Source organism: Dysidea avara, chromosome 11, assembly GCF_963678975.1.
Source record: "Dysidea avara chromosome 11, odDysAvar1.4, whole genome shotgun sequence".
Lineage (NCBI taxonomy): Eukaryota > Metazoa > Porifera > Demospongiae > Dictyoceratida > Dysideidae > Dysidea > Dysidea avara.
In genome coordinates, this window is record NC_089282.1 from 2,681,316 (window position 1) to 2,708,963 (window position 27,648).

The 27,648-nt window shown below is 38.1% G+C and overlaps 4 protein-coding genes across 10 annotated transcripts; 1 reads left to right on the forward strand and 3 right to left on the reverse strand.

Annotated features, from left to right (window-relative positions):
• Nucleotides 1-377: 377 nt before the first annotated feature.
• LOC136238852 (ras-related protein Rab-13-like) lies at nucleotides 378-9,880 on the reverse strand. Of its 5 annotated transcripts, none has more exons than XR_010693223.1 (9): nucleotides 9,450-9,877; nucleotides 8,228-8,288; nucleotides 7,760-7,820; nucleotides 7,630-7,707; nucleotides 6,550-6,642; nucleotides 4,635-4,700; nucleotides 3,423-3,485; nucleotides 2,990-3,376; nucleotides 378-547 (listed from the first exon to the last, which is right to left on the reverse strand). XR_010693223.1 is itself a non-coding variant. In XM_066029484.1 (9 exons), exons 1-9 carry the CDS (start codon nucleotides 9,583-9,585, stop codon nucleotides 407-409), a joined length of 657 nt encoding a protein of 218 aa, XP_065885556.1. In that variant the 5' UTR covers nucleotides 9,586-9,880; the 3' UTR covers nucleotides 378-406. The 5 variants fall into 5 exon arrangements, 3 of the variants coding, with proteins under 3 accessions (XP_065885556.1, XP_065885555.1, XP_065885557.1); XR_010693224.1 differs by having other exon boundaries at nucleotides 2,990-3,368; nucleotides 9,450-9,875; XM_066029484.1 differs by lacking the exon at nucleotides 2,990-3,376 and having other exon boundaries at nucleotides 6,550-6,587; nucleotides 6,630-6,642; nucleotides 9,450-9,880.
• LOC136238848 (bromodomain-containing protein DDB_G0280777-like) lies at nucleotides 9,701-13,085 on the forward strand. Of its 3 annotated transcripts, none has more exons than XM_066029475.1 (5): nucleotides 9,701-9,902; nucleotides 9,951-10,052; nucleotides 10,665-10,779; nucleotides 10,834-11,034; nucleotides 11,285-13,085. In XM_066029475.1, exons 2-5 carry the CDS (start codon nucleotides 9,974-9,976, stop codon nucleotides 12,960-12,962), a joined length of 2,073 nt encoding a protein of 690 aa, XP_065885547.1. In that variant the 5' UTR covers nucleotides 9,701-9,902; nucleotides 9,951-9,973; the 3' UTR covers nucleotides 12,963-13,085. The 3 variants fall into 3 exon arrangements, with proteins under 3 accessions (XP_065885547.1, XP_065885548.1, XP_065885549.1); XM_066029476.1 differs by having other exon boundaries at nucleotides 9,954-10,052; XM_066029477.1 differs by lacking the exons at nucleotides 9,701-9,902; nucleotides 9,951-10,052 and adding an exon at nucleotides 10,084-10,202.
• LOC136238854 (uncharacterized) lies at nucleotides 13,058-22,433 on the reverse strand. Its single transcript, XM_066029488.1, has 8 exons — nucleotides 22,169-22,433; nucleotides 22,060-22,120; nucleotides 20,144-20,204; nucleotides 19,542-19,619; nucleotides 19,407-19,496; nucleotides 18,483-18,548; nucleotides 13,347-13,400; nucleotides 13,058-13,285 (listed from the first exon to the last, which is right to left on the reverse strand). Exons 1-8 carry the CDS (start codon nucleotides 22,335-22,337, stop codon nucleotides 13,205-13,207), a joined length of 660 nt encoding a protein of 219 aa, XP_065885560.1. The 5' UTR covers nucleotides 22,338-22,433; the 3' UTR covers nucleotides 13,058-13,204.
• LOC136238855 (adenosine 5'-monophosphoramidase HINT1-like) lies at nucleotides 22,429-27,647 on the reverse strand. The gene is made up of 3 exons (XM_066029489.1): nucleotides 27,488-27,647; nucleotides 27,336-27,440; nucleotides 22,429-22,691 (listed from the first exon to the last, which is right to left on the reverse strand). Exons 1-3 carry the CDS (start codon nucleotides 27,596-27,598, stop codon nucleotides 22,527-22,529), a joined length of 381 nt encoding a protein of 126 aa, XP_065885561.1. The 5' UTR covers nucleotides 27,599-27,647; the 3' UTR covers nucleotides 22,429-22,526.
• Between the last annotated feature and the right edge of the window lies 1 nt (nucleotide 27,648).

The window sequence follows — 27,648 nt, forward strand, 5'->3', positions numbered from 1 at the left end:
TCCTAGATCCGCCCCTGTGATCAGCTGCCGTATATATCTTTTTACATGTGAAACTTGTACATGTGCACTACAGTTCAGATGCTAAAACCAATATTTGGTACAGACCGTGCATAGTCACAGTAATTCACAAGAGGCTATATACTGTGTCTCACAGGTATAAAGGTGTGGACTAGCTAAACATATTGTCAATGAAGCAACTGGTAGTCAAATGAAATAGCCGCTGCATGCATCCACAAACCACATGCAGATACAGTGTCAACTGTTCAACTTCTATGTATCAAGATAGTTGGCTACAAGAGTTCCCAATCTTTGTTTTCAAGCATACAGTGCAGGGAGCACTTTACTAAAGCATAACTATCATAAATTATTGCACGATGTGCTTAAAAAAATCATATTGATCATAAAATTATGAATTTAAACAACATTTATTTTTCGTGACAGTTTCTTCCTCTGCTTCTGGTGGACCCAGTTTGATGGACTTGTGGTGTACACTGCAGCCACTGGTGATAGAGTCTGACTTGGCAAATTTCACTGAACTGATACTAAGCTACAAGTGATAAAACAGAATATCATAATGTGAGAGGTCATATACGTAGCTATATTGTTTATATAGAGGTGCAAGTAAACTACAAATATGGGACCAGATTTATGAAAAAAGATTTTCCAGGTGGATATATACAGTGAACTTAAGGATTTTGATAGTGGAATTGAAAATAATTTGATGTCAATCTACCATTTGATTGGTCACATTCTGTATCAAGATAGTTGGCTACAAGAGTTCCCAATCCTTGTTTTCAAGCATACAGTGCAGGGAGCACTTTACTAAAGCATAACTATCATAAATTATTGCACGATGTGCTAAAAAAAATCATATTGATCATAAAATTATGAATTTAAACAACTTTTATTTTTCGTGACAGTTTCTTCCTCTGCTTCTGGTGGACCCAGTTTGATGGACTTGTGGTGTACACTGCAGCCACTGGTGATAGAGTCTGACTTGGCAAATTTCAGGTTACTCACCCATTATGGTGATTGATTGATTGATTTTTATTTAAGTACTTGCATTTGGCTATAAGCCGTTCTTCCATGCAGGAGCATATACAAGTAGTACATACAATTACAACACGCACGCACGCACACACACAAACACACACACAAACACACACACACACACACACACACACACACACACAAGGACACGCAATATACAGCACAGCGATAATACAAAAATACACTAACTACACAAAATAATTCATAAAATATAATCATATAAGGCACCACAGAAGGAGCATGTATGCTATTGTAGTTTGGATTAGCCCACACATGATCTTCACAAACAAGAATTCTTCACCAAATTTGCTTCCTTGCAACTTACAGGCACAACAGATCCACACAGACTACAGCATATCACTGAGGCAAACATTATTCTTCACATACACTTTTCACATGCAACATTAAGTTTTTTGCAAATTACTTAAAATTATACTGTTATATGTACAGTGGAACCTGTCTTAGCAATCACCTGTATGCAAAGGTTACCTCTCTAAAAAGACCAACTTTAAAATCCTCAAATAAGAAGTTTACACATACCAATCTAGCTGTTTAAGCAGTCACCTACATACCTAATAAGGTCTGGTGACCAGATTAGACAGGTTCCACTGTAAATCATGTCTAATCACCTGCTTGCTAGCTGCCTCATTACTAAACAAATACAGCTAGCTGCTTGTAGCTATGTTGCTTTGAGGAATAAAGTGGAATACAGCAGAAAAGCACCTTAAATGGAATACTTTGAACCTATAGTACTCACATGGCTGGAGTACTATTTCAGCAGAGGGGCTTTTTTTTCATTTTAAGAACCTATTCTAAAAAGAGCTAGTAAAATGTCACTGAATAGCATAACAACCAGCTTAGTGATGCAAACAACACATCACTCATAAAAGTGAGTAGAAAAATAGAGAATGCACGTTAACTTTCAACATTATCAACATCCATTGGATTGGGTCATAGTAGAGCGGCATAGTGCGATATAGTTGCACACCTTTTGATACAATTATGAAACTTTCCATACAAGTTGCATTCCTTGTGACATATATTTTTTGATATAGATCCATCACATATTTGACCTTTGGTAACTTTTACAGCCATTTTTGTATTGAGAATTCATCGTTTTTGTCTTTATATAACTTCCTGAGGCATCATTTTGCACAGTTTCAAATTAAAGATGTTAATTGCTAAAACAAACTGGGCTTTTATTTGAGGTCAATAGGTGATTGCATTCCAAAGTTATGATCATTTATATTAACCATGAAATTCTATGAATTACTTGCCCATTAGTAATTTACACCCCAAGGGCAAAGAATTTATGACATAAAAATGATCATAACTTTGTAGTGGAATGAGATATTAACTTCAAACAAAAGTCAATATAGTTCTTAGATCAACATCTGTAATTTGATACCATGTTTTAACAGTGTAAATAATGCATCAGGGAGATAAAGACAGTAATGATTACTTTTCAATGAAAAAATGGTTGTAAAGGTCACCAAAGGTCAAATCCGTGTTGGCTCTATATCAAAAAACATATGTCACAAGGAGCACAATTTGTGTGGAAAGTTTCATAATTGCATCACAAAGTGCATGAAATGTTCATTTTTTGGTGCTATGCTGCTCTACTATCCCTGATACTTATATTACAAGTGTACCAGACCCTTCAAGTTTTCAGTAGACGGCACTTAACATTGCAACACTTAGTATTATTCGATCCATCATGATTAATTTTTCCATTGTACGTATAGTAGATTTTTTTTCCTGGGATAGATGGAATGCCTTTGCCACCACCCCCAGCATGTGTTGGACAGCTGGATAACAACAATGACTATAAGAACAAAGTTATTCGAGGGCATTGCCCTCAGAATAGGCAGAATCAATACTGGCAAATGCAGGACGACATACAGAAGAATGATGTTCCCTCAAACACACGATGGCTGACCTTAATAGAGAAGCAAAGTCTACATCTCAACCAATACAGACAGTGACTATAATTCATTTTCCACTTGTCAGCCAACATGGAAGCTAGTTTCTTATACACTGTGGTTGCAGTCGGTCCCATTCACATATGAGGTTGAAAATATCTGACGAGCTCACACAGAGCAGGATAGAGTTGGGAAATAGTAGTATGCCAAAATAATATACGTAGGTTGCCATGAAGTAATGTGTAACTATAAAAACTCAAGCCTGTATCATTGGCCATTATAGAGTACTTGTTTGAAGACATCATTAGTCAGTCAGTTAGTTATAATCAGTCAGTAATTTTATCAAATGTATTCAGATTGTTGCGAAGGTGAAGTGTGATATTTTTGTTGTCTCTACTATAATACTATGTGACAACAACATTAACAACATGATATGTGTATATAACTTACTAATCTTCCAGGAACAAATATTCCTTTTTGGTATAAAATCCCTTTGGCCATTTCATAAAATGCCTGCAACATACACATCAACACTCAGCTAAGAGCTGTAGCTGTCATGGTGAGGACATTACGTACTTCTTAATTATATGAACATGCTATTACTGTCCAAAGATTTACCAGTTGTAGGTGCCATAAGCTACAAGAAGAAACTTCAAGATGCTCTAATAGAGTAGTCATGTTTGTCTCTCCTCTTTTCAGTATCAGTTTATACTACCACAATTCAGGAGCAGAGGAAATGGTTGATGATATGCCAGAAACTGTTCAGAGTATAACTATTTTTTAGTCTCAAATTATTGGCATGGATGCTACTGTAATTATTGGTAGTTAGACAATCTCAGGCAAAAGTTGTGTTTTTACTTTTTAGCAAGATTATCAACCATTTCAGATAGGTAAAATAAGTCCTTTACATTTCAGTTAGGCAGTATTACAGTAGATGCAGAGATACAGGGAAAACATTAATTTTATTTTTGTTTTGAATTTTTAAAGAGAATTTTTTTACAAAGCAACTTGACCCTATTTAGAGCATTAGATTGTTCTATTAGAGTATATTAACCATTTTAGGGATATTTCATTTGACTCCTATAGAAGCATAAGTTTTGTCCAGACCTTATTCAGCCAGTGGGAGATTAAGGTTTATAGCCCATCCCCTTTTCTGCTGACTATGTTACAAATTTAGAGACTTAGGCAGTAGAGTTATACATTGGACCATATTGAATACACATATACTGAGGGTACCATAACTTAGATGCACAGTATTGTTGTTGTTATTAGTGCTTTTACAGCGACCAGCACTGAAGGTCTGACAGCAACATGTGCTGCAGCCTTAGAATTACCTAACCTAATTGCAAAGACTTAGACTTAGTGACTTATATCTGAAAAGGTGTAACAGAAAAGGGGCCAAAGTAAGGGGAAAAAAGTATGTTGTTAAGCTATAATGGTTGTAATGCACACATACATTTTTGATATCACAATTGCATCCTCAGTCATATTTTTATTTTTGGGACCTATGAGGTCACCAAGCTTTATTTTGGATTCACTATGTACATTGGAGTGGCCTTATAGTGACAAATACAAAGAAGCCCAGAAATTTTGAACAGCAAAATCACAACAAAGTTGTAGATAGGCAACTCTCTGCACATGTTATCACATCCACTTACTAACCTCCTCAACATTGTGACCGGTCTTTGCACTTGTCTCAAAAAACTTGCATGAGTTCTGGTTAGCAAGCTGTGGGGAATAATATATTATGCATGTTACAAGAAGAACTAGGAAAGTTGCGGTATCCACCTTAGCTGGATTGAACACAACCAGGGGCGGATCCAGAGGGGGGTCTTTGGGGTCTCGAGACCCCCCCCTTCAGGTTGAACCTCAAACAGGAAATCTAAGACAGAAAGTGCACGGAGGAAAGCTACAGATCACGAAAGATCGATATACTCTAATAGAGCAGTCCCGAAGTATTTAATATAGCATCACGTGATGATAGCTCACGTTATGATAGCTCACGTGATGATAACTCACGTGATATGGATTGTTTAAAATTCATCAAATGGCGGAAGACACACGCTTTCTGTGCGTAGAAGATCTGGCAGCTGCAAGGGAGCAATGACGTTTGTAATCATTGATATTGTTGTAAAGGTATGTATGATTTGTATATGAAGAGTGTTTTACTGCCGTTACTTTTCTTTTGTGGTAATACACCTGACCCCACCTTTGGTCAATATGGGTACGTGATATCACTCGGCTGTTCTTAAGACATCAACAGAAGACAGTGCAGAATGCCAGTCCCCGCACTCGACAATGTGAATTATGAAGTGACACAAGAGTTAGCTACTTCAGTAGTTCTTCAACTTAGTCAGGAAGACCCACTTCACTCTCACTTGTACAAGGTTCAATTTTGGTGCCACTTCTGCGAGGGTGACGGCAAGCAAGAAGTGTGATCGAAAATCTATGGTGTGATGAACAAGTGCTCCATCATTCGTCGTGAGTACTGTGTGCCAGGAAGTTGCGTATGTAGTAAGGCCATACCTATTTGATCTTATGTTGCGCGGGCAAAATTATTTTAAATTTGGGTAGGTAGGACAGTTTGAAAATGAAAAAAATTATAAACACAAGCACACAAAATGCAAATAATAAATGTAGCTATAATAGTACATACACAGTTAAAAATCTAGGTTTCATACTCTTCTAGTAGCATCAGATTTAAACATAAATCTCCAAAAGAGCTTTCCCATCGTATTCTACAATTTTACAGCATTGGACAATCTTCAATGGTCCCTTTTGGACTATATCACGAGGGTGTTGATGATGTGTTGTCTTTAATTAAGAACACGATCGTGATCGCACACGTGATTTTCAAAATTATTTCATTTGAAGAAAAATGCAGTCAGTCGGGCCTGCGTAACATAAGATCAAATAGGTATGGCCTAAGCTATAAGTCTACAATAGCATAGTATAGCAATAAGCTGCACGAACAGCAGTGTAGGTTTCCAACTAGTTATAGCTAGATACACACATCGTGCTTGTTAAAGTTTGCTTAAGGGCACATTTTATGTATGAATGCTACGTATAGCCGTATATAGGCCGGATGTGCTGAGTTGAATAATTATGTGAACTTAGGGGGGTTACCCTCCACCCAGCTCAGAGACCCCCCTCTTGAAAAATCCTGGATCCACCCCTGACAACTATGTACAATTTCAAACATGAAACAGTGAAGTGTTTAGGTTCTTTGTCATTAGGGGATGTGACAATAATTTTAGGGATCTCAAGAAAACATTACACACTTTTAGGAGTAAGAAATGACACATTTCAGGTGAAAAGTTGAGATACTCAGTATATAGATCAGTAAAAGCACATGAAGAACATCAACCAACTAAAAGGTAATGTGTAATATTTGATGGTATAAGATACACATGGGCACTGCTCAAAAAGCATTTAATGTTCTATTTCATAACCTCGTGACTGTAGTGTTTACTGAACACATATAAGCACAATGGCCATGCAGAATTTTAACAGGATTTCTAGGATTAAGGTTACTAATAAAAATATTACACTGATTGTCTATCATTGTAACACTCACCTGTTGTCCTGTGGAAGTCTCCACATTTCTTTTGTGTTCTGCCAAATCATATTTGTTACCAATCAACATCAGAGTCTCACCTTGTAGCCCAGCCTATTGTATGACATCATATTCCACTTCTAATCATGATACAACATCCTTACAAGGTAAAATAGTCATTATATCATGAGAGTACAATTGGTATAATAATAATAGCTATACTAGTACAGAAACACAAACTAGATGAGATATAGACGTGCATTGCACAATAGCAAGTTTAAGTTATTGTGCTAAACATTTTGGCACTATTTGTTTGCTTCAAAATTCCTTAAATCATTAGACATCACCGAGCCTACTTCAAGCACTATATGTGATTCATTTAATAATGTAACTTATGAATCACCAACCAGACAATTTCCAAAATAAATATTCTATAAAAACTTTATTATTTGTTTGACTGTTGTTCTCAATCAACTGTTCTCAATTGTAGTTCTGCTCTTCTGTAAGTTAACTGTTGTTTGCAAATTGTTTATAGCCAACATTACAGACTTAATTGTTAGTGAAGTGTAAGTGCTGCCGTTTTCAGTGACTGAAATAAGAAGTGATAATCATCCTTATCAACATCACTATATACTGCTACACTGACTGTATACACAATGGCAAATGCTTTTACAAAATATTTTTAGTTTTCACCCTTGTTCTCCCATCACTTCAGGCTTGGTGAATTAACACGAGATAAATGAACTCCTACATTATTACACTTGGGAAAACACACACGCACATACATGTATGCACACACATACACAATACACACAAAGCAAAAAATCAAAACCTTCAGCTGTTATGCTAGCATCGTCATGCCTACCCAGTAGACCAGCACTAGGACACCTGTTTGCTACTCAGATGCTATGGGTCAGTGCAGGCAAATCCTCGTAGGACTAGTAACCCACAGGAGGCTGTACCATGTTTCACAGGTGAAGGTATGGGCACCCAAAGTCCCACCTGGACTTTTACCCACTATGCAAGACATGAACAGTTGGCATTTGCTTCCCAAGTTTACACCAGGTACCCATTGCACACACCACACACAGATGCACTAACCTCTTGGACAGCACCTATCCATCTACTAATATCAGTGAAGGTTGCTGGTGATGTGATATCATACATTAGTAGTATTCCCTAAACAGTGAAGTAGGTAACAAAAACATTACTTTATCAAAACAAAACAGACTTGCGATCCTCTGATAAATTGTTTAGTGAAGGAAAAAAATCTCTCCTGCCCTGCTGTGTCCCTGTAATACACAAACAACACAAGCTGGGACACTCTTCACAATATCATAATATTATAGATCAATTAATTAATAGTAAGGTGTGATTAAAATACGTATGAAGTACATAGAGTACAAATTTAGAGTCACTAAAATCGTGCTGGCAATTTCTTGAACACATAATCTTGTCAGCCTGTTACTTGCTTATTATCAATGTAGAATCGATCACCACAAGTCTTGCATCACCAGCATACATGTGATTTAGTAACATCACAGGTGTTATAGCAACTGGTGTAACCCCTACATCAGGTGATTACTGATACATGCAAATACAGAATCTAAAATGTCATATAATAGCTACAGGTCATTTTAGTTTAAGGAGAAGAGATGTCTATATTGTAGTACATGTGTATCTATGTGTATACACTGACCAAACTTTGAGTTGAACTCGTACACCTTCCACTAGTATGTCTTTCGATCTGTAATCAACTCCTACCAAACAGTACCACAATATGAGACCGTACATAAAATGAACAAACATTTGTAAAATATAATTTGAACTGTTTCTAATCTGAAATGGTAACTTTTCTTGGAGGTTCTGGACACAAGGAATGACTTCCGGTTCCCTTCGGACATTGTTTCGATTCCTCCACTTCCTCATACAACCTTGTAAACCTTGTCCTTGGGGATCACTTAGCTTTTACTATATGTCACTGTGTTTTCAGACTTCAGCACTTTAAGCATGTGGTCTTTATACAGTCATGTGATCTTATAACACATGACCTAAGATTCATTGCACCACTACTGATTCCCCTAGGGAGGTCCCCCACATTTAAGTGGCATATACCTCACTGACTTGCACACAGATCTAATCCATTTCTAGCGATTTTGATACAAGGAAATGTTAACTCTCACTGAACTATTTACCATATTTTTATAGCTACGTAGCTAACAGCCCAATTAGAGAACTCTTGAAGTATTTAACAATAAAGCAATACCTATTATGTCAGTGACAAGTGTGTGCGTCATACACTCTGTATAAGCTAATTCCTACATAACTGAGGTGTTTGCACCTCAGAAAAAAACCTGATGAAACTTGTGCAATGAGTTTCAGGGCAAAATTTCAGAGCTAAGATTCCAGTATAAATTTTTATAAGTTTTGAGTTTTCAAATCACATGGTGTTTAGTATCCAAATAGCAATCATAAATAAAGCGTTAAATCTGCTATTAGAGTTCTGAGGTAACAGATTGGCAGACGTGACATCACATTTACAAACCCTGTATATGTAGAACTATGAACATTTTCTCAAACTATAAAGTTTTCAAAATGGGAGTAAAATTAAGAACTGAAGTTGTACAGCCCTCATCTTGGTCTTCGTACAACTAGTGATGCAATGTACCTAGTACATCACTATCATTTTGTGATTTCTGGTTTCAGTGTAATCAGAAACACTTTGGTAACAAATTGTTAACAAACTGCCTTCAGTACATATCTGTAGTATGGCTTTCATCAAGGCTTTCATTGAAAAGATTATGGCTTCATGTAGTTGAAGGTCAACAAATCATACACAATTCATGATGGGTGAGATGATTGCACAACTAACACATACCACAAGTAGTACTGGCTGCTACACAGAAACAGAATAAACTCACCGATTGTCGCGAGCATGCCGTGAGGAAATTGGCCAGTGGTGTACCGTCTTATTATACTCGACTTTCCAACCTGTGTATTACCAAGTACCAATATTTTATATTGTAACGCCGCTGTCTCTACTCTCAAGTTCGTCATTATCGATAAAATGCATATAAGTCTTGCTCCAGGTAGCTATAGTCTCGTGCTATTAGCGTGAGCCCAAGATCAAAATCACGTGAGAAAGGATCATACCTTCGCGACGTATACATGACGTATACATGTTTGTTGAATACGTGGGTGCGTACTACTGCAGCCACAAGAACGCCCCACCTGCAGCAAGTACACATAGCAAGTTAGCAATGATTCGTGCTTGCACCGAAGCTACAGTCTGAGAAACACACTAGTTTATACTGAGTACTGATTCACGCCTCGATTTTCGTGTAGGAGCAACGCCCCTTCGATTAGCTACCAAGGTAAACAACCACGTCATCATAAACTTAAATCACGATGTTTGTATGCAGCAGGCTGAATACTTGAGGACAAGATGATGCAGTTAAATCTGCTGCTGTATTACGTGCTCGTGGTGATCGCGATAATAATTGTCCCCGTGAATGGGCAAAGCGGTAAGGAATAGTGGGTGTGTCTACTTAACAAGAAGCCACACACATACACGTTCATATATATACATGTATCTGTGTGCTTGGACCAGCAAACTGTCTTAGTTCTCAAGTTGATGTAGCTGAAGGTTAAAGTTGAAGTCAGCTGAAGGAGAGGTAGCAAAAAAATCTACTCAGAACCCTTATGTGATAGTCTAGAGTACCCACTATGTTGTTAATTATCATGCTTAGGCCACTTCAACTAAATCTTTTGTTTCTCGGGCCCGACCGACCCTATGTTTTTCAGTATAAAATAATTATGTTAATCACGTGATCACCTTGCAAGAGTGATAATGCCACGAAGGAGTTGCAAATTTGTCTTTAAGCTCTCAAAAAGTAAGTAACACTAAATATCTCAACATATAGCTGCCTACTCACAAGTGATACAGCAACTGTAATGTAGCTTAGCCACCATTTGACTCGCAATATCACTCTTCAGCTAGTAAAATAGCATATTTTTATTTTACCAACCTACCAATCTTTATTTGGCAGAATTTCGCCCGAGAAACATAAGATTTAGTTGAAGTGGCCTTATCATAAATGACCTTGTTATAGCACATTTGCACTATGTCACTACAGGCAGTGGTACAAATCCACCATCTGATGACAACAACAACACAACCACAGTGGTAGCCACGAGTGTGGTAGTGTCTTTAGTACTGCTCATTGTTGCCGGGCTGACAGTTATGATGTGGTGAGTGTGGATAATATACCAGGTGTAGTGTTGGTAATGTGGATGAGTGTGTAGGGTGTGTGCTTGTTGCAAGCCTGAGAGAAATAATAGACAGCGGCCAGCAAGACGAACAAGATTTACACGGAAATACATAGAGAAATCAACTTCACTGCCAATGGACAAAGTTCCTGTTTTGGAAGATGTTGAAGAAGTTGCTGTTAATGATGAGGAGCTTGAGAGAAGATTATCAGATACAAACTTAAGCCGTCCTTCACTGTAAGTAGTTTTTCAAACTTAGACATGTTATTTGTACAGTAAAGAAAGTAAGTTGGAGATGCATGTTTCTTATGATAAATAGTCAAGCCATAACTCAGTCACAAGCTCTTTTGCAGATATATGACTAAACTGATGTATCTTCTTCCAATATGCAGTAGTGTGCACGCATATAGAATAAAATAGTTCATAACAACAAACCGTGACATAGTGTGATGTCATGTCATATCAGTGTTTGTGTTACCATCATTAGGGAAGTAATTGACAACCAAGTGTGGCGCAGTAATGAGAACCTGACTAACATTGACGGAGGATTAGCTGCAAGCTGTGAGGACCTCTCTCCTAAACAGACCTATGTGCGCAGGATGAATTATTCAGAAAGTGAAAATGACTTTCATACACTCAGAGTAGATGAGACCTTGTTCGAAGGTCCTTCTACCCGAAGCAAGTCAGAAGCTCAATTGTCTAAATTAGGTGTATCAGCTGTTAACCCCAAAGAGCTGCTAGAATTTTATGACATGGAAAAGCCTCACAATTCTCCTAGGAAGAAAGATTGTTTTAGTACAGGAGATGTGTCCATTTCCAAACTTGCCACAAATATGGAGACTTTGCTACAAGAGGAACTTGAAAGTCCTGAGCGACCAACAAGAGAAAGTGACAACCAAAAGTTAACCAGCCAACCTGAAATCCCAGAACCAGCTAGTCAAGAAAACAATCAACAACAAACCAGCCAAGATGAAAACCCTCAGTTAACAAGTCAAGCTGACAATCAACAAATAACTAATCAGCATGATATCCCACAATCAACCAGTCAACAACAAACTGTGACCAGCCAACAGGATGCTCAGCAGTCAACAAATCAACAGAACATTCAACAATCAACCAGTCAACATGACACTCAGGAGACAACAAAACAACCAGACAATCAACAGAAAGATATCCAAGATGGTGATGATCAACCAGTGTCAACTTCACAACCTTCTCAAGAAGACACCACATCTGATACATCAGAGGGTAGCCTTAGAGAAAGACTGACAGGTACCCCAGACTCTGGAGTAGTGTTGAGTGAAGAGACAAGTTCCCAGGATCAGTCATCCATCAAACAGGAGGAGAAACATGATGAAAGTGATGGTGCTACTGGGACCATAGTCTCTGATCATGATGCACTATTGTCCACCTATTCTTCAGCACCTCAACTCACACTAACAAATTCTGACTCTTTCGTAACTGAGAAGCCTCATAAACAAACTAGAAGTAACGATGATTCTTGGGAGCCTGTAGCTAATCGTAAACAACGTTACCTTGAAATGATAGAGCAAGATTCATCCCCACCTAAGTTACAATCATTGCCAAGGTCACAGCCATTAACCCGCAAACAAATTTATAAACCGAAGCAAACCTCACCACTGTTGAAATCGCAACAGTCACCCAAGTCACAACCTTTACTTCGCAAACACATCCTTTTAGAGGACCAAGAATCAGAAAAAGATTCTGACTTTGATGAAGAGCTATTATCCTCTAGTCAACCAATGCTTAACTTGACCAACGACGAAGAACCCAAACCAAGCCAACGAACTCTCTACAGCGACTCAGACAGTGAGAGCGAAACAGAAGAAATGCAAGCTCCTCTAATTCCAAAAATAGTAGTAACAAATAGACTTGAAGCAAAAGATGACACACATATCATGAACTATACAAATCCATCATTTTCAGACTCTTCTGATGACGACATTGAAATGGTTAAACCAGACAGAGTGGTTGTACATCGACCACCTACCAAGACAGCTAAAGGGGAACAACAAAGGGCCAGTCATCCTCCTTTGCAGAGAACTATTAGAAATGAGTACTTTGGTTCAGGGGTATTACAGCAGTCGACGAAAAGAAGAAAACATCAACCGAAACTGAACTCAATCATAGAAGAGGATCATTGATTTTTTTAAATCCATTATATGTAATTGTAAATAACTGTGGAATTGTAAATTGTATTTACTGTCACACACACGTATACCCCTGTTATTTATAAATCTGTTATATTTATAACTTATCCAAAAGAATTAGTAAAGTATATTAAATTACAGATATGAATATAGCTAGACATAGCTGTATTACAATTTTAAAAACTTGACAGTTAACTGAAAATAGAATTAATGACTGAAATTATCATCAAGCATCATTAATTACAACAGCCGGTTTTTTCTTTAGGTACATGTAATCTGCTGTCCACTGCAATATTTGAAATTCTAGCTTCATTTCCCTTTAAAAAAGACAGACATTTAATAAAGTCAAAATCAAAGACGCTAAGATGCTTCACTCACATAATTAGCTCCCTCCCTCACGTTTTTAATAGCATCTGCTAAAGACAAAAAAAGCTGCAAAAGACAACAACAAACATTGTTACAAATGTGATCTATTAGATCATGTGATCTACATAGGTTCTAATAGTTCTTATGCGTCGACAAATTTAAAGTGGAAGTCACGTGTGGTAATTATAGTTTGAAGTTCAAAAATGAATTGATTTGATTGGTCAAAATCCTATACACGTGATTTCGCTTGTTATTGTTGTCACACAAGAACTATTAGAACCTGTGTATTAGATCATGTGATCTATTAAGTCCTGTGATCTATTAGATCACTGTCACATGTCATAGCTTTATATCCACAAAATACTTTCAATAATTTATTAAAGTACCTCAAAACCACAAGATATTTTGTCATGGAAAAGTTTGGATAATGACACTGGGAAAGCAGCAGCCATTATCATAACACCACTATCATTATAAAAATTCTTATTACCACCATAAAGTACAATGAAAGTTGAATCAAGACCACAAAAACTTGAAGGCAACAATCTAGCTACCCTTCTTATACAAGTACACTCTTAAACTTTGATTAATGGCATTATGAAATATGTTATTATGTTTGGGACCTACTTGACATGGTCACTATAATGAGGTGGTCTTATTAATGAGATCATGAAGTACACCTTAGCTATGTTTGGGACCTACTTGACATGGTCACTATAATGAGGTGGTCCTATTAATGAGGTCATGAAGTACACCTTAGCTATGTTTGGGACCTACTTGACATGGTCACTATAATGAGGTGTCCTATTAATGAGGTCATGAAGTATACAACCACTGGGAGGTCAATTAGACCTGATTATTAGCTTTACAAAAGTCAATAAACATTTTACAAGTTACGTTTGTCTGAAGACATTAGTCAATCAGCAGAAAATTTTGCAACTTCTTGAGCAGCTAATCGTGTTGAGTCTGATTATACCTAACCAATACTACCAAGGTGTGGTGTAGGTACTGTGGCTAATTTCTGGTCAACATTTCTTCATGGGAAGGTGCAAACCTATTGTAAAGGTGAGTGATCAAAGTGAAAATAGTGCTACATTAGCTGCACAGAGTAACACAATAGTTTATGTGACCACAGTGCTATATACACGACCACAGTGCTATATACACGACCACAGTGCTATATACACGACCACAGTGCTATGTACACGACCACAGTGCTATATACACGACCACAGTGCTATATACACGACCACAGTGCTATATACACGACCACAGTGCTATATACACGACCACAGTGCTATATACACGACCACAGTGCTATATACACGACCACAGTGCTATATACACGACCACAGTGCTATATACACGACCACAGTGCTATATACACGACCACAGTGCTATATACACGACCACAGTGCTATATACACGACCACAGTGCTATATACACGACCACAGTGCTATATACACGACCACAGTGCTATATACACGACCACAGTGCTATATACACGACCACAGTGCTATATACACGACCACAGTGCTATATACACGACCACAGTGCTATATACACGACCACAGTGCTATATACACGACCACAGTGCTATATACACGACCACAGTGCTATATACACGACCACAGTGCTATATACACGACCACAGTGCTATATACACGACCACAGTGCTATATACACGACCACAGTGCTATATACACGACCACAGTGCTATATACACGACCACAGTGCTATATACACGACCACAGTGCTATATACACGACCACAGTGCTATATACACGACCACAGTGCTATATACACGACCACAGTGCTATATACACGACCACAGTGCTATATACACGACCACAGTGCTATATACACGACCACAGTGCTTTATTGGTGACTGCAGTGCTATATGGAGGTAATAAATTACCGACCATAAAATCAAGACAAGGATGATTAACTGGAGAAAAGGCACCAGGAAAAAGCACTCCAAATGGTCTTCAAGGTACGTCCGTATTCAGAACTAAGATGATCGTGAGTCTTGAATAGTTTCACATATGTTTCACTCAAGCTCCAGCTCGAACATGAAAGTTCTAGCACTGCCTTGTTACCATAAACCAGGAAATTATTGCGTATGTAAATTTCACAGTCATGTCCTTAGTCAGGATTTTCGCATTTTAAATTTCACAGATCACTGTTGCTCGATTCGAAGATTTTTGTTCTCAATCACACAGCTACAAAGGGTCTACATTGATTTTTACTTCAAGCATCATAAAGTACATCAGAACCAAGTAGCACAGTAGCAGCAATCTCTGTGTGAGGCATGGTCTGGTCTTGCAGTACTATCACACATCAGGAGCCACACCAATTTATCAGTAAGGTCAGTAGGACACCCATAAATTTCATTTGATAAAATTTCACGGTAGTTTTAATAACCATGAAAACTATGAAAATTATGTACCACAAAATATTCTGGGTATATGATATGTTATAGCTAAAGCACCGCCACATGTGTGTTCAGAAAATATAGCACGAGAGGGCATGTCAAGAGGCTAATACAGGCCGAGTGCTGTATTTGCCTCAAGACACCCCCGAGTACTATATTTTTTCATACACACAAGCATAGGCGGTGCTTTAAGCGTTATATTGTACTTCCTGGTCATCTGGCTCGGAGGGATTTCCTCTAGTACTCAAACCACTACGATTTTCGGTGATCAGGATATCAGTAAGTGTTTATATAATCTACTGCTAGTTGTAGAACAAACTAATAGGATTAGTTAGGCTAGTTTTAGCAATTTACAATGTCACGAACGTGATCAACCATGCGTCTTAGTAGAGTAGTGTTTAAATAGCTTCGTGATCAGACAGTCAGCAAGTGTTTATACAATCTATTTCTAACTGTAAAATGAACTGGTAGAATTAGTTTGGCTGGTTTTAGCGATTTACAGTGTCACGCATGTGGGGTTGTTTTCATAACATTGCTGTATTTGCCCAATTAGCTGCATAACTCTACTGTATGACTCACACAGTACAGTTATGTAGCTGATTAGTACTGTATGGACAATACAGTATGCCAACATCGCTTTGATCCTCCCACGCAAAGTACAATATATGAAAAATATATCACTGAAAGAGTGGTTTTGACTCTTGATATGAAATACAGCACTCGGCTCCGCCCCATGCTTTATTAGCCTCTCGCCCTCTCTTTTACATGCTATATTTTCACATAACATTGGTGGCAGTGTTTTAACTATGTGTGGGAGGATCAAAGTATCAAAGAGTGAGTAGCAAGTTCTTTATGGAATAAGTTATGCAGTAGATACAGTATATGCAGCTATGAAAAGTATGTTAATTAAGTTATGCTTAAACAACACAGCAGTGGATAGCATGTAATAGCAAGAGTTAATAATATGGAGAGGTATTGGTAACAGTTATACCACGGCTGTGAGGGATTTACTAATATATCTAAGCATAGGCCCAAGGATAATATGGAGCAGTCATGATATATGCCACTTGGGGTACACTCACTTAACAGGTGAAAGAACCATCCCATTTGTTTTATACACTAGTATCTGATGAACGATCGTGGTTTCAATAGCGTGGGAAAATACCCCTCAAAATGTTATTCACACATTATTATGAGCTCAACACAAACTAACTTCATTGTTGGGACAGGAAGTAATTAAAACTACTAAATTAAATACCACAATACAAACCTCTGTGTTGCTCAATATAGCGAACTGACTGGGCATCAAGCAAACCACCTTACCATGATACTGTTCAGGTAATATTAAACCCCAAGTGGCACCTTTGAACACCCATGCTAAAGTGGTATATTTACAGATAAACAGCTAGCACACATTAATTTTGCTAAAACTAGCCAAGGTAATCCTAACTGCTAGTTCTATGACTACCACATGGACACTTAATGGTTGAAAACTAAAGCAGTTTAAGAATGCTTGGAAGAAGACAACTCAGAAAGTACCATACAACACTTAAAGCACCACCTATGCTTGGTGTATGAAAAATACAGCATGATGGTCGGGGGGGAAGGTGGTGGTGGTGTCTCAATACTATCAAAGTATAAGGAAAAATTAGGAATTTTAAGTTCGATTAGGGATCATAGAAAAAGAAGTAGGGAATCGCCTACACCTGCAGACATTTTATCCCTACTCTACACCTGCAGATATACTAGTGAACATTTACATGGGTGGGATTAAATGTTCACTAGTAAACTTGCAACCTTCCTTGTTTCCCTACATCGAACTTAAAATTTCTAATTTTTCCTAATACGTACTTGTTTGTAAACTTTTTTTTGTAACATTACTATGACTGGTGAACCCGCGCATATTCTGCATCAAAGAAAGGATGGCACCAGAGTTAATGTTTTCATCTGAACAAAAAAAATTGCAATTACTGACCCCAGCTATCAATTACTGGCTTGAAAGTGAAGTGGTCATTACGCTTCGCTTATTTCAGTAATGTTCAGACCGTTATACAGAGCTACAACGAAGTATCAGAAGTACATCTGCAATCAATCCACAGAAAATACAGACTATTTCCGTTTACAAATGCAGGGCAGCCAGCAAAAAGAAATGGGACACAAGGAGGCTTAGCCATTATCCTGTCACACTTGTCTGAAGGAATCAGGCAGATAGTCAGTCATTAGAAGTTCATAACAATCTATTGGAAGCATTTACGTAGGGTGACAATGAAGGCACTTTTGGGCTTGGTTATACCTAACCAATACTGCCAAGGCACCAATGGTATTGTGAAGCTTGTTTCGTGGTGATTTTTTTTGGCCAGAATGACCCAAACCTCCATGATCCCTAATATACAATACTACCGTACTGTATGATAAAGTACATGGTGATGGCTTTGCCTCATGCTGCATTGATCTCTTGACACACCTGCTATGTTTTTCGTACACATATATGGTGGTGCATTATGCATTACTGTACATACAGTAAATTTGATATAACTCTTAAAAGACCCTCAGAATAAAATAAAAAACACTGTACATTTCTTTATCTGAGGGAAGCTTCACCTTCCTACTGAAATTTTATCACTGAAAAAATGACGGGCACTCTAGGCCCCAAAATGTTCATTACAAAACGTTACATTGTGGTAGCTACGTACTGATGAAGTGTTGAACTTACTTTGTCACAATTGTCTCCTGTTAGTGAACTTGCTTCGAAAAATAAAGCACCAAAATTCTCTGCAAGCTAAAGGTGGAAGAAAGAAGCAGTAATGGATACATGACATGAATGTTCCATGCAATGTTCCATCATAGATATACGACTCTTAATAGGGATTGGAAACGGCGCCACGCACCCAGTATACTACCTGTACAATTGACGTCACTGGTTAGTTACGAGGCACATTTCACTTTGAAGAGCATGAAAAGACTAACATTTCTCTTTACTGTAGACTATTAGTGAAGGTTTAATAGAATATAAAAGTTGTCTAAGGTTGAATGATACAAGTTGCTTTGGTGGAAATCATTGACTGGCCTTTTCCACAGAAGAAACTCGTCATGTTGTGCCGTTTCGGTACCTCTTCTACACCAAGGTACGTTTCTGTTCGTGTAGCAGCTGTGTACACCTTCTGGTATCGACGATATGTGGCTTTCTAGAACCCCTTTGGTCAATAGAATTGAGCATTATGGTTTGTAAGCCACACCTCTAGTTTAAACGCTACATATTTCCTTGGTTACAACTTGGCTAGGTGTTGTTGTAGCATCATGTTTCTGTTCTTCTAACTCTGCACAGCTGCTGTCTAGCGTAACTGCTTGTGTTTCAAGCTTGAATCTAATGCCAAAGCTGTGGAACAAAGCTAGTAGGATGGTAGAACACTTCACTCTTAGGTTCTAAATCACTCTTGTAAAACCTTTAAAACTTCAATAGGGGCCAATTAAATTAGTATACGATACAAATTATGGAAGCTACCCGTAACATTTGAAATAAGCCTATTTCTGGCGTGTGACGCCATTTCCAATCCCTATTAGGAGTTGTACATCTACGATTCCATGTAATGTATGTATCACACACATGTGCACGCACACACACACACAAACACATTACCAATTCTCCTTCTCGTACAGTTACAGTCCTAATATCCACCTTATCACTCTTGTGTCCCACTAGTACTATCTGTATGTCCACAGCTCCATGCTATCATGTGACGTCATGTGAGCTCAAATGACATTATCAACTTACCTGTCTGGTATTCTTTACCCACTCCATCACATGATCAAAACTTGATCTGTTTGTGATGTCATACATGATAATAACCCCCTGTGTGTGTGATATGATGTCATGTGATCAGTCATTTGAATGAAGAAGCTAAGGTTACATGTAGACAATTAAAAGGTTATAATCCCATGTTAATGGTGGTGGTGATACGTATCAAGTTGCTACAGGATTTAAATGCTGATTGTCGGTCTTACAAATGGGGCTCAGCATAAAATTCAACCAATGAAAGGCAAGCAACCACTTTTCAAATTCTTACAAGGTATATTACAGGCTATTTTTCACCTGACATCACTAACAAAAGATTGTAACTGACAACCACCTGTAATCTATAGGAAACTTGAATGGATTTTGTCAATTTGGTATACAAGAAGAGAAAACACCATAAAATTTCAGAGTTTTTCTCTGCAAAATACAGTGCCAACATCAAAGTCATTCTACATTCCTTTTACCTCAACAAAAATTTTTGAGCAAAGTAACAGTGTCACTCCTTAGGGAAGACCATTCTTAATACTCTTATAGCAAGTTTTCCTTACACTTTGCTTCATGTATATTCCATACATACATACCTGTGCTCCCCTGTAGTAGGCGTTAGTTAGAGTACGGAACCTCTCCTGTCCAGCTGTGTCCCTATGAGGAAGATCTGCAGTTACCTGCTGCGTAGAAACTCTCTTATACCAAGAGTTCATAATAATTATAGAGAGGGAGGGAGAAAACACTGTGTTCAAAGATTGCATCATATCCTGAATACTTCAGTATACTTCAGTATAATTCCATACAAATTCGTCACCTGGCTTCACCTTCTGAAGTGCATTGATAGGTGATGATTTTTCAAGGAAAGCATTCTTAGTGCTTTGCACAGTGTGTTTTGACCAGGTAATATACAGCGTTGGACATTCTCCCTCCCTCTCTATATTATGAACTCTTGCTTATACATATATATTTGAGTAATGTATTATTTTTTAACAAACCCCCGAGAGATTCTAGCCAATTTTTTTTTAAATTCAATAATCACCTACACAATTATTCTACACAAGGTTTGATTCTGTTATGCAAACTAGATAAGGAGCTTTTAAATTTGTTAATTGACTTCACAACTGTTCACAACTACTTCATTCTCATGTTTGCAATCTTGTACATGCAGCAGCTACTACAGGTGCATATACACAAGAATTACAAGCTAAGCAGGACAGAGGGTGTATGATACAGCTGAAACTATTATTCCACCTACAACCATTAACGTAACTGGTAAACCATGGCAATGTGAGGCATTCATGTGCAATGCACAACACACACTGAGCACGTGTAAGGGATGTGCTATATCAAGAACGTTGTGTACAAAGTACATACACAAATAGGTGCAACAAGAGACAAGGACTATATTGTTTAAACCACTGAGATACAATAGCAATGTTATAATAGACAAAGGCCTTGTTCTTGTCATACGTAGTAAGTAACAGGTGTGGCATTAAATAACAGCCCTATTGTGGCCTTCAATGGAGGTTGTCACAATGAGTGTACATTATCCATTTACTGTATAGGAGTGATTCAGGTGTGAATTGAGCCTCTAGCTACTTCTGAAAACACACTGATCACAGGTAATGGCTTTGGAGAATGTATGTAATACAAATGGAAATATTACCCACATATGTAATCAATTGCACTACAAATATTCCAACAAAACAATTACAGTTTACTCAATGAATAGAACCCAATGGAAGTTCATATCAGAAAAGCTCTTTGGTATTCAAATAACCCTTATGATAAGTATTTTTCACCATCACTGCATGTAATGGGGAAATGAGATATTTCCTTTTCAACTGCTTCTGTTTACACAACACTACTGGACCCTTACAAGAAACAACTTCCCCAAACACAACACAAAATATTTCATAAGACACGTTCAAGGATACAAAATGCATCGAGTTTTATATCAAGTGTATATACACTTGTACAAGAAGATACCAGTAGCTTACAAAAGCACAAAAGTTTCCTTGCTACCAACCCAACTATTAAAACCAGTCACAACTTGGCGCTAACTCTCCACTGAGAGGTAAACCATTTCTCTAAAAGTATGTAAAATGTTTGGTGCTGACAATAGTACTTATAAAATACAGACCAAGTCCAAGTATGCAATAAAAAGATGGGGTCCGACACTTTGCAAAATGTTATACCATTTGGGGGAGACCAGAAACCACCGTGCCTAAATGGCCAGTAACCCTCATCTGATTTTGGATGAGTTTTTTAAAAGTCAGAGACTGAGCTCGTTTAATTTGATTTCTGTGGTCTGAAATCACTGAATTTCTCAGAAATCAGTGAAATCATACTGACATCAAAATTTCGTACATAATTTCAAAAGTGGCAGCCCCCTCAGAAAACACAGAGTGAATTAAGAAACTGCACATGGAGGAGGTTGGCCTACGAGTCAAAATTTTGTTCACTACAACGACGCATGACTAATGAGGTCACCACACCTCCTGCTTACCAAATCTGTAATTTCACTCTCATATCATCCAGCCCCACGATCTTATTCTTGTAGTCAATACCTGCAGTACGTCACACAAACTCGCTACACACTTTGTTATATTACTAACCCACTGTCGTGACGTAATTGTGTCTAAACTCCCCATCAACGTATCTGCACAACAAGCTCGTCTTCCCAACACAAGCGTCTCCGATAAGTAGAATCTTAAATGTGGCTGCACACGGTAGTGACTGCTCTGGGTAGTTGTGAGGTAGCTGGCTCTGCGATGTATCACTCATGTCTCTTCTATCTGAAACATTTACAACCTAACTCGATCCCCTTACATCACACACACACCGCTTTCCTGTAACCCACAATCGCTTGCACACATTAATTATGATAATTTTGATTATGGTATTAAAATTTGTAAAAAAAACAACAACCAGTCACTAAATCTACCAGTAGCATTACAGCTTGTTAGTAGCTAGTCAACCAGGTGGCCATTGCATCTGTCTTCCTCCCAAGACATGAATGTGTAAGTGATGAACAGACTGAGCTCCATCTTGGCCATTGTTGATACATACTCGGTAGCCATTGGTGAGGTTTTGGTCTGCTGCTACCTTCTTAGCTACCAGCAACAGATGACCTAATAACTGGAGGAGAAACAAATATTTTACAAACAAGTCCTCTACAATACACATACATATAAAATAGGTTTCTTGTTTACTATCATAAATATAATATCTATGTTGCATAGATTTTAGCAGTATCCTTCCCTTTGAATTTGTCACAGAGAAGTGAAAATGGTGGGATGACAGTTAAGGTCACTGTATATCACCACAGCTACCCTATACAGATAGCTGTAGTGAGATAGTCTCGCATGGCCAGACCGCTTTTTTCTCTTTGCCATTGGGTAGGGAGAAAAAAGGGTCTGGAACAGTTCAAATCCCACACACGTCTTGGTTAATTCAGGGGTGTTTACCAAAGAAACGTGATGTGTTTTCAAATAGTAGCCACTTGCATCAATCAATTACAAGCGTGTATTTATAAACCTATCAGCATCTAAAGCTGCCTTGAGGCGATAATAGATTGAATCGATTGTTAGTTGTTTAGGTAAGCTAAGTCTTTGTTTATTGTTGTGCTGCGGCATTCTTGTTACAATGGAGTTTAAGCGCATGGGTTGCATATGTGACGTAGCCTCATGACGTGTCAAGACGATTGTGGGATTCGAACTGTTCCAGACCCTTTTTTCTCCCTACCCAATGACAAAGAGAAAAAAGTGGTCTGGCCAAGCGAGACTAGTAGTGAGACTATTGGAAGAGGTGTGGCAACAACGAAGTTCAGGTTAGCACATTTTTCAGAGGTGTGGCTACAATATGAGGTACAAAATATTTTGAGGAAATACAGTACCAGTGTACAAAAAATAATATCAGGCTACAATATACAATACTAGCTAATTTCTGAGGTATAGAAGATCAAACAATTAGCTTTGTCCCGGCTAATCATGTGCTGAATACATTACTCCAAAACCCTGGAGAAGTATACACTAAATAAGTGAACACCAGAGAACCAGCTTAGCTGTTGTCTACAATTCTTGTTTGCAGTATGGTTTAGGAGGCTTTTCCTACCTACCAATATTATGTATTAGTTAGAATGGGTTGACAAGGTTTCTATGCTATTTAGAGCCCCTCAGACGATGTGGGCTTGGCTACCCACAATTAGTTACCTCGGCTTCCCATTCTAAGTGAGTTAGAAAATTTCCTAGGTTCTAAGTGAGTTAGAAAATTTCCTAGGTTAAGAAAGAGTATGAGAAAGTGGTGTCATGGTGATAGCATTTGGATTCATTCATCCTTAAGTCAAGTTGATCGTGTCAGTGCCACTGCTATGGCATGACATTCCGGCATAACCATTGCATGATTATTATAGTGCCAGTATCAACTAGTTACTATGCCGGGCTAGAAAGACACTTGTCTTGTCCAGAAAGTAAGCTAACAGTAAGGCTTTTGGCTTTGCCGGCGAGACACCAGGTTACTAACTATTTAGTAACCCCACCACCAGGTTTCTACTGGATTTAGTCACCTCAGACATCAAAGAAAATGTTACATAAAATAATATTATCAATCAAGATTTACAATCCAACAATCCTCTAAGGTACAGAAAGTTAATTCACTTCACTTTAACCATGTTTGAGGAAACATGTCCTACTTTGTGAAAGCCAAGTATATCACTACATAACCATTGCATGATCAAGTACAGTGGCTGGAGATAAGCAAATCACACTGTGTCATCACAACAGTGTGACACAAACAATTCCATGATTGAATGTCACAAATTTTGGTCATGATTAGTCAGGATGCTAACAGATAAAGGTTTTAACCAACACCAAGGATGATCAATTTGCCAAAACTAGTTTCATGACTTCTGCACATTAGACTTTTTTGCAAAGATACAATATTATAACTACAAAAAGTTGTATTCCACTGGACATATAGGTATCTGTCAAAATACACATATCCACTAAGAACAATGGACATATATGTGACCATCTCAGCGAAAACCAATCTAGTTGCACAACTTTCGAATTTCTTTTTTTATTTTCTCAGCATTATCTGCATTGTTCAAGTTCACCAAAGTTTCAGTCAATTATAGTGAGTAGTTTTGGAGTCACAGTGCTAGAAAGTAGGAAAAGCAAGGAAATCGATTTGTACAGTGGCTATACTAAAAATAAACTACAGGTGTTTACATTCGCAGCCATAACTTCCGTTGGATTAATCTACAGAGTTGAGATTTGGCTTACAATGTTCACCATGGATTGGCAGATCAGCCGCTGTCAAGGTATAGTTTTAGCCCACCAGTCACTTGCACATAGGTGTATGAAGGCGATTTTACTGAAAAAACGGTGACGATTTTGTTTACGTCTACTGCATCGTAAACAAACACATGTGACACGCAAACCATTGGGGCTACAGAAACAAAATAAAGATTTTCGAACTCCCCATGAGTAGGCAAATAAGATGGTGTATAGGCTTACTTGATTTAAGACTTCCTTTCCTGTGTAATGGCTCGATTAAAACTTGTGTAAAAAAATATTTTTAACTCCTAGGCTATGGGTAAACACCTCAACCAGGCTCTGCCTTCTGTGTACACCATCCAGTGCCTAACTAGTAAAGTAGATAATAATAACAACATGCGTAATTTCACATATTTTTTAAAATTTAGTTTTTCTCAAAATGCATGGTTGTGCAAACTAGACGGGTTTTCGCTGAGACAGTCACATATGGCAAACTATGGCCTATGAAATTTTTTACTTTAAACGAGACTACCTCATTATAGTGACCATGTCAAGTAGTGTTTGCTATGAGGAGGTGACGGTACAGCCACGATTCCATGCCTAACAAGCTATTATTGGCTTCTCCCCTCCTTAGAGGTTAAGTTTACACATGCAATAATACTGATGTTTTTATCAAAAAACCTGCAAAACATCCATAGCATTAGGGCTGGGACGAATATTGAAATTTATCTTCGAACATTCGCTAATAAAATGTTCGAATATTCAAAGCTTTGATATTAGCTTTCCAGTTACAGGTTTTCTTGTATTTATGCACATCCTTCTAAAGTTTTATCTTTCTAAACCGCATTTGCAAAGTGCATAGCAGCAGTACTGAATGACACGATCGATCGATTGCAAATGGGTGCGTCCACTATACTGCAATCATGCATAGGTTAACACCAACTAATGGCTAAAAGTACATTTCCATGAATTATCTATCACTTTATAAGGTGTTTTAAGGCTGCAACTATGGTAGCAAGCTGAACTACGATGGTTTAAAAGTGGGCGTGGCACACAAAGATCCATCAAGAAGAGACAAACATTGATCACACAAGAGGAATAAGTAGCTGCAATAAAGACAACGACCGTTATTTGTAATTCTTTCGTAGACTATGAGTGCATTACGAAGCTTTGAAGGATACTTTTATGACTTAAAGTTTACTTAACCTTCGAACCCACAAAACATTCGAAGCTTTGTCCCAGCCCTAGTATGCATAATCTCACACAAGCCACTAGGCCATTGAGACTTTTAATAAGGTTACAAAGGAGTAGGTTAGCTGGCAGCAGAAGCATAGTGAGTATGACAAGTGCCTCATAATTCTAGGTAGACTTTACCCAGGTTCAAATTACAGTTTTTGAGTATTTTTTTCTAAATTTGCAGAAGACTCTTTAGTTCAGTTCACTAGCTGAGCTGCAAGAGAATAGAGTAGTTCACTTAATATATCTGGTCATACAAAGAAAATATATATTATAGCTTTTGAAGTCGAATTCAAAGAAAAAAGTCGACCCAAAATGGTACATGACAAGGGGGTGTCACTCAGGCTCTTGCTGTAGGTCAATCTGCGACCGCGGTCAAACACTAAGTCAACAGCCAAGGCCACAAAATAGCTCTTACAGTGGGTCAAGACGATACAGAAGGTTCAAAACCCACAATCGAAAACTATACGTAGCTATTATCAAGTTTACGGGATTATACGTAACTCACAAGAAGGAGATGCTTTAAAGCTCCAACAGGTATTTCGCTGTAATTATAACGATTTTTCTTCCCCAGCTGCTGGTAGCACGCACTAAGAAAATATTATACTAGGTTAGGCCACTCCAAATAAATTCTCTGTTTCCCGTCCTGGACTCAGGCATATTTGCATGCGGGCGGTCGGTCCATTTCCATTATTTCATTATAAGATTGGCTAGCTTTTCAAGCCATTATTTGCCTGGCACAGCCAAAAAGGCTGCATAAAAGCATGCTCAAGCTTGTTCCTTCCTTTTTAAGTTGCAAAAATAACTCAAACGTGAAGTTTTTGCTGACTTGATAGCACTGTTGACACATGAGCTGACACTATTTAGATGGCTTTTACTGGGCCTATCAGTATGCAAGAATAACCGGAAAATTATGGAAGAATACGGAATAATGAAATATTTAGAGCTGGCTGTAACTAGATGCGGGCGGTGGACGGGAAACAGAGAATTTATTTGGAGTGGCCTTACAAGCGCAGGTGCGATTAGGAAAATAGAGAAATAAGTGGAGGTCAAAAGTTCGGCAAGTAACGCTCAAGTCACAGGTCAAATACGATAAACGCTGCAAGTCAAGGGTCAAGGTGAAATTTTCCCCAGTCAAGACTTTGACCGCGGTCGCAGATCTACCTACAGCGTGAGCTGACGTGACACCCCCTTGCACGAGGTCTCCATTAAGCAGTATAATAACACACCTCTGATTATGATTATTATATTACTGAGCAGTCAGCCCTACCTCTACATCATTATCTTCAGCGGTCATTACAGATGTTATCGGCTTCTTAGGCACCACCAGGAAATGTACAGGAGCTTGTGGGGCGATGTCTTTGAAGGCTACACACTGCAGCAACTTCGATAGCACAAAACATCAACTAGCTAACCACATACCTTTTCATCTTGGTGAAGAAAGTCAGTTGGTATCTCCCCTCTGATTATTTTACCAAATATTGTGTCTCCACCTGGCTGAGATTGCTGCGCCTTCGCCACCTCGTCCGCCATTTTTGGTAAAAGCGCACATGAGATATGACGTAAATATGTTACATCAAACG